Source organism: Xyrauchen texanus, chromosome 34 (assembly GCF_025860055.1).
Source record: "Xyrauchen texanus isolate HMW12.3.18 chromosome 34, RBS_HiC_50CHRs, whole genome shotgun sequence".
NCBI lineage: Eukaryota > Metazoa > Chordata > Actinopteri > Cypriniformes > Catostomidae > Xyrauchen > Xyrauchen texanus.
In genome coordinates, this window is record NC_068309.1 from 16,805,890 (window position 1) to 16,813,531 (window position 7,642).

The 7,642-nt window shown below is 37.3% G+C and overlaps 1 protein-coding gene across 1 annotated transcript; it reads left to right on the top strand.

Annotated features, from left to right (window-relative positions):
• Positions 1 to 26: 26 nt before the first annotated feature.
• c7b (complement component 7b) lies at positions 27 to 7,356 on the top strand. Its single transcript, XM_052104698.1, has 18 exons — positions 27 to 124; positions 232 to 293; positions 387 to 471; positions 641 to 782; positions 984 to 1,119; positions 1,230 to 1,368; positions 1,460 to 1,594; positions 1,717 to 1,960; positions 2,048 to 2,161; positions 2,261 to 2,427; positions 2,731 to 2,959; positions 3,621 to 3,792; positions 3,873 to 3,960; positions 4,353 to 4,485; positions 6,167 to 6,355; positions 6,449 to 6,542; positions 6,637 to 6,818; positions 6,992 to 7,356. The coding sequence occupies exons 1-18, from the start codon at positions 110 to 112 to the stop codon at positions 7,159 to 7,161; spliced, it is 2,496 nt and encodes an 831-aa protein (XP_051960658.1). The 5' UTR covers positions 27 to 109; the 3' UTR covers positions 7,162 to 7,356.
• The last annotated feature ends 286 nt before the right edge of the window (positions 7,357 to 7,642 follow it).

Genomic DNA, 7,642 nt, shown 5'->3' on the forward strand with positions numbered 1-7,642 from the left:
TCCTGTCCACGGGTAGATCAGTGATGTCATAATCTCTGAAAGATCTGCTATATATGAGCAGGTTCCATCTCTGTGTCAGCCAAAACACAACAGCTGTCTGGTCAACAACATGTACAGCACAAAGGTAAGAATACATTCACACACGAAGACTGACCAGGGAAAAAATCGCTGGTGTATGCAAGGAATACTCAACAAGAATGAAAAGTGTCATGGCTGTATTATGTTTTATAGATGTGCCCAGCTGTTCCTCAGTCCTACCTAATAGTTTTGCTCATGTTTCTGTCTCATATTTGGTGAGTGCTTCATGAAAAATACATTCTAGGCAGTTGCTATCAAGTAATGTATGACATTTTATTATCTAGTAACTTGGCATTGTTTACTTTTAGCTACATAAGGTGTGAGCAGCCTGTAAACTGCAGGTGGGGAGCTTATGGGGACTGGTCAGAGTGTGATGGTTGTACTAAGACACAGGTAAGCAAATTAACATAAACAAAACCTTATGTAGAGCATCATTTCAAGTACGGAGGCGCAACCCGTTTACTTGGGATTGATCAGGCTCACATATGTGTTGCATTCATGACCTATATTAGTTTTTACTGCTCTACACAATTTAACTCCCAAATTGTGTTTTTCCTGTCAGGTTCGAACGCGTCCCGTTGAGATATTCCCTCAGTTTGGAGGCAGTTCTTGTACAGGGGAGGCCATCCAAAGACAAGCCTGTGTTCCGAAGAAAATCTGCCCCTTACAGGCAGGATGTGGAAACAGGTTTCGTTGCACATCCGGTATGATACTTCTGACTGCGACATATACCAAAATACTCCTTTTTACAGTGCAATATGCTCATTGCACATTATGTAAATATATACATTATGTAAATATACATTTATACTGTTGCAAGAGATTATACCCAATTTGCTTACACTTGAACATAAAGTCTCTCTCTCTCTCTCTCTCTTTCTCTCTCTCTCTCTCTTTCGCTGTAGGTCAGTGTATACGTGAATCTCTGGTGTGTAACGGGGATCATGACTGTGAAGATGGCTTAGATGAACGGCGCTGTAGTAGCACTTTAGTGTGTGATGAGCAAAAGCCACCGCCCAACTCTGACCTCACAGGAAGAGGGTAAAATACACTTTATTTAAATTATAAACTGTACTGTAATAATATTGGTATACAAACACTATAAACTGATTATAATACTTATATGATAATGGCATATCTAATTCCAATAGGTTTGATGTGTTGTCGGGTGAGCTGAGAGCTGGCGTCATTAACACTCGTAGCTTTGGTGGACAGTGCAGAAAAGTCTTCAGTGGAGACCATAGAGATTTCTATCGACTTCCACAGAGTCTACTCAGGTATACCTTTCAGGTAAGCAAGCGTAAAAAAAATCTAATTTTAGGCTCATGCCTAATGACAGACCATTTTGGTTATGCAGAATAACTGTTTCTATTGCTTTTAGGTAGGTGTTCAAAATGATTTCAGCGATGAGTACCATGACAGTTCCTGGTCCTACATGAGACATGAAGAGGATAGAAAGCAAATTAGAGGCGGCCATGATCATAAAACCTTTCATAAGGAACTGAAGCAAGACAAGGTAAAGCTCATTGTTTTGTGACATTAATGGATTCAATACACTAAATCGATGGAAATCACAGCAGAAAAGCTGCCCATGGAAAAGGTTTCATCATTTAAAATGATGTTCCTTCTCTCTGAAAGGCTTATCACCTGCTGATCATAAAGAATGAAGTAGAGGTTGCTCAGTTCCAGAACAATGCTCCTGAGTATCTGCCTCTATCTGAAGACTTCTGGAAGGATCTGTCTGCCCTGCCCAGCACGTATGACCCATCAGCCTATCGATTCTTTATACAACGTTATGGTACCCACTATATGGCAGAGGGCTCTCTGGGTGGCCAGTATCAGGCTCTGCTGGAGCTGGATGCAAATTCTATGAGGGAGATGAGTATGTAAACTCTTTTTCTCTGTTTACATTCAAATGAGAGCATACACATGAATGCTGTTATTTTTATATTTTTATATTTTAATACAGGTAAAACAGAAACAGATTTCCACCAGTGTATTACACACGTGAAACGACGCCTCTTCTATAAAAAGAGAACCACCAAGTGTGTGAAACTAATGAAGACAATTGAGAGTCTAAGTGGTTAGTCCCATTTACAATTTCTTTAAGCCTTTTTCACTAAATGTACATTTGAGAGGTCAGATTTGAAAATATTTGCATATCTTTTTAAATGATTTACAGAAAACAGTAATCATCAGATGCAAGTTAAAACAAACATTAATGGAGGACATGCCGCTTATATTGCTGGCCTCAGTCTCTTGGACTTGGAAAACCCTGACAATAACAAACAGATATATTCCAAATGGGCAGGCTCAGTAAAAGACTTCCCTAAAGTGCTAAAACAGAAGGTATGGAATGTCAAATCAAAATTCAATAAAAACACATTCCCTATTAAACGTATAGAGCCAGGTTATGACAGATTATCAATTAGGTATCTATCTATCTATCTATCTATCTATCTATCTATCTATCTATCTATCTATCTATCTATCTATCTATCTATCTATCAAACTATCATATATATATATATATATATATATATATATATATATATATATATATATATATATATATATATACTGTATACACAGTATTTCTATTATGTTGTTTATTAGAAATATAGCATTTATAGTATGTTTTCACATCCCCAGTTGCAGCCACTCTACGAATTGGTTAAAGAGGTGCCATGTGCTGGGCTGAAGAAACTTCAGCTAAAGAGAGCGCTGGAGGTCTATTTGGAGGAGCAGAGCCCCTGCCACTGCAGACCCTGCCAAAACAACGGCATGCCAGTGCTCTCTGAGGGTGTGTGCACCTGTGTGTGCAGGCCAGGCACCAGTGGCAATGCCTGTCAGGATGGTCATGTTCTTGGAGAACAACCAGGTACATCATTCATTGTCACTTTCGTTATGTGAAGAGTGCATAAATCTAATTAAAATATTCAGTATTTTTGTCTGGAAAAATATCTCAACATCCTTAAAACAAGATCAATTTACATGAGAAGCAAACGATTGCATACACTAATAAGATTAGTTTTCAGAGAATATGTATCTTGATTTAAAGCTGAAGTATGTAATTTCTGCACCACTAGCAGCTTTCTGAGTACGCTCCTCTCTGCCAGTGATCGAACAAAGAGATAGTTCCACCCCCAACTCACGCCATTGGTCGAGTCAGTGTTATTGTCTCTCATGAGACGAGTCGCTTAAAACAAACTGATGCATTTTTACAATGCCATAGATACAGAATTTATAGTTTTTGAGAAAATTAACCAATTAATTGATTTATTCTTACACAATTTTGCTTCTCAAGTAAATGTATCTTGCTTTAAGAATTTGTGGACATTTTTACTGGAAAGCAAGAATAAAAACCGATTAAGAAACAAAATGTGTGTGGTTTGTGGTATAAAAAAAAGGAATTGATTGGCCACCAAATGGTGCTGAACACAAAAATTATGTAAACTTGATGTTGACTTGAAGTTAATCATTAATTGTTCATATGTTAATCAAATATACCTCAAATATGTCTATGGTAATGCTTTTTATAGGAGTTATTGAAGGGGGTTGGAGTTGCTGGTCTGCCTGGAGTAGTTGTTCTCAAGGTCAGAAGTCAAGAACTCGTTCATGTAATAATCCTGCTCCAAGAAATGGAGGCAGGCATTGCACGGGTGAGACTTTAGGGCGCAAACACTGTGAGGATCCTGATCTCGAACATCTAAAGTGAGGCTCGACAATTTTATCCATTACATTTTCAGTTTTGTTTTTTGAAGACGTAGACTCATTACATTTGTATACTCTAGAATGATGGAGCCCCACTGCTTCGATCCCTCAGTAACACCAGTGAAGTCATGTAAAACTCCACCTCCTTTGGCCAATGGATTTGTTTTGGTAAGTGTCTTATCAAGATATATCGAGGTATGTGGGAATATGCACATTGATTGAAAACTGCTAAAATCCATGAAAACAATCCAGAATTCACAAAAATTTGTGCTTAATCTAACCTATCACTTAATGGGATACTTCATCCAAAAATGAAAATACTGTCATCATTTACTATATACTGTTTACCTGTATAACTTTTTTCTTCCGTGGAAAACAAAAGGAGATGTTAGATGTAATAGTGACTGAGGCTAACATTCTGCCTAACATCTTCTTTTGTGTTCGATGGTATAAAAAAATTCAAGAAACAATATTTGAGCAAATGATGACAGAACTGCCACTTTGGGGTGAACTATAAATTTTTATGTGTTCTGTCATTTACTTTTCCCATGTGTGTTCAGTATCCAAAAGATATCAATCCAGTGGGCAGTAAGATTGAGTACACCTGCACAGACGGATATGATCACATTGGGGATCCAGTTGCTGAGTGTACAGAAAACCTCACCTGGAGGATGCCTCCCATGGAGTGTAAAAGTAATTAAATTTAGTTTTTACATTTTCTGAATAAAATATGAGTGGTGCTTGCCTGTGCAAAACTCATTACCATGGTACTAGGGAGTTGTTGCTAAGGTTTTCTGAGTGGGTGTTCATGCATCGCTATGCAGTTGATAGGTGGCTGATAGGGTGTTCTGGATGGTTGCTAGGTGGTTACTTACTTTCTGGCACGAATCCATCCAAGAGTCCATACCCAAATTCCTAGATTTTCCTAGATTTTGCTCAGGTCCCTTCTTCAGCGTAAGTCTGTTGGATATTTTAATCTGTTAAAATTGTCCAACAGGCGAAAATCATAAGACTGCACAGAAACGTAATCTTTGATCACCTTAGAACGCGTGGAAAAGAAAGCAAACCTTTACACATATTTTGAGGTATCATTCATGTCCGTAGCTCATACAGTGTGGAACGAGTTATGCATCAGAGTACTTGGGATTAGGGGATCGTTCAGTCCTGAAGTACAGTTTTTCAAGTTCAAGTGGTCAAGTGACTTTGAAAAACTGTACGGGGCAATAGTAAGTGTAATACCTACCTATGACGTCATGTGACCCCATGTACACTGGTGTGGACGTTGTATTTTGGTTTCGCGTTACGCAACGCATAATTTTTATTAATTTAAACTGACTGATCTTAGTTCAGAAGACTCTGGGCTGAAGGTAAAGGGTTAAAATTTGTATGTACAAATGAATGTGACAAAACAACTTGGCTCCAACCAGAGTGGAGTTTGTCTTTGGGAGAAATGGCAACAAAACTACATCTATTAAGAAACCTAATTAAGTTTTTACATTGAAACCTGTTTGAGTCAAAAGATTAGAGTCTTTTATTTTCACCCGGCATGCCATTTTTAAAATGTATTGCAAAATGCCACGCTGCTAAACACAAAGTACAATAATGTGTACTTTACCGCATTTTGTCCTTAGAAATGTGCATCATTACATAGAGAACCAATGAGTTCATCCAAAAGCTGAATTGTTTTTCTTTTAGAGACTTTATATTGATATACTTTATATTGTTCAGAGACCAGTGCAGATAGACAGCACACCAATGTTTAAGTCATTCACTAAATTGGGAGCAAGAGAGCATCCTACACTGTATATCTCTATGCAACTAAGTGCGTTCACTCCTAAAATCTGACCTAAAGCTCAGTTTCAGGCTGCAGATGATGTATGGATCACTCAAAATGGTTGGAAGACATGAGACTATAGTAATCAGTACATAGATTCAGAATTTATAATGTATAATTGTATTTTTACATTTTTGCCATTGATTGGATGATGCTGGCCATTACTTTGAATCAGTGTTAATTGTGCTAATTTCTGATGTAATGCTGTAGCATCTCAAAAACATGAATAACCAACATGTCTGGAAATATAATAAACAATTTGATTTTAAAAAAGTGACTTTCTATAGCTTGGAATTATTTAAATGTTCAAAACGTAGTCCCACTGTCCACAACTGTTGCCATACATTTTTAGGAAATATAGTTGCTCTAGAGTTGTTGTTGGTTTATTTATTTTGTATTAATTTTTTCATGTTTATTAGGTGCTACTAGTTACAAATCAAAAAAGAAAATGGAAAATGCAAACAGCCTTCACACTCAGGTCTCAGGAGGTTAAGAGACAATAATAATAATGTTTTCCTCTCTTCTTTGTATATTTATCAGAAGCTGCATGTGACCCTCCACCTTTTCTTAGTAATGTCATTGCCACACCCTCAAAACAAACTTATGAGATTGGGGAGAGCGTATCCCTCTCATGCCCAAGTGGGATGCAGCGAGAAGGCGATACAAAAATCATGTGCCGTCTTGGCCTCCGCTGGTACCCAACACCTGAGAGTGTCAGATGTAAACCAGGTAGTTAAAACATATAATATCAACATTAATTTGGTATTTGTTTTGGGAAAATATATTTTTAATTGGTTGTTGTGGCTTAATATTTCTGATTAGTGGAAACAGTGCCCACCCAACCAAGCCTGCTCTGCAAACCATGGGAAAACCTGGGGAAGGGTCAGTGTGTTTGCAAAATTCCATATGAATGCAAGTAAGTTTATTTGTTATGATGCTGAATACAGAAATAAAAATGGACATGAAAAGCACTGTGCATTTATGTCAAATCTCTCTGTGATGTTGACCAGGGCGTCATTCCAAGTCTGTGCCTCTGTACGTCCTGGCCGTGTGAACAGAATGAGCATTTGCCAACTTGGGGCCATGCAGTGTCTGGGCCAAAAGATCTCTCTGCTACAGGACAGTGCATGCAGTTGGCCAGAAACCCCATTCACATCCTGTCAGGACTGCCATGAATGGGAAACATGTGATGGTAGGCTGTTTTTAAACCTGATAAGCTTATTTTTAATCACTTGTTGTACTAGTAAAGAACAGATGGAACAACAAAGGAGTACATTATGACATAATGTTCATTTTTGGGAGAACTATCCCTTTAAATATGCACTGGAAACATTTTATTAAAAACTTCACTCTATGTATCTTCAGGGGTGAAATGTGAATGTAAAGATCCCAAAGACTGCTCAGATGACTCCAGTCACCTGTGTGTTTCTCTAATGGGTGGTGTTCCTGAGATGATTTCAGAGTGTGAGGCAGGGGCTTGGAGATGCAGACGAAAACAGATCACTGTACTTAGCATTGGAGACTGTCAGACATAAACACTTGAATGTTTTTATGGTAACAGATTGATTTGTGTGACTGTTTGTTGCAATTGTATGATTTATTTTATTGAAAGTAGTAATTTGTATTATGTTTTTTATTGTAAGTAGTAATATGTAATATAAGAACTTAATGTGGTCATTTTTATTTTAAATAAATATTTTAAATAAGTACATATTCATTGTTGCAGTGGTTCTTGTAAAAGTTGGGCTCAGTGCCCGCAGCTACACAAGACTTAAAGGAATATTCCAGGTTCAATGTTAAGCTGAATCGAAAGCATTTGTGGCATAATGTTTTTACCACAAACAAATCGTCCCTTCTTTTCTTTAAAAACAAAAAAAGCAAAAAAAAAATTACTTTTACAGTGAGACACTTACAATAGAAGGGACCAATTTATGGAGGGTTAAAAGGCAGAATTGTGATGCTTATAATTTTTAAAAAGCACACATTAATTTTCTGTTAAAATCATGTGATATTTGA

Excerpts from the sequence above, each read along its gene's own strand:
- c7b (XM_052104698.1), top strand. Across the intron at positions 4,486-6,166 it reads GCCTCCCATGGAGTGTAAAA|AAGCTGCATGTGACCCTCCA; the intron begins GTAATTAAATTT and ends TATATTTATCAG. Across the intron at positions 6,356-6,448 it reads GAGTGTCAGATGTAAACCAG|TGGAAACAGTGCCCACCCAA; the intron begins GTAGTTAAAACA and ends ATTTCTGATTAG.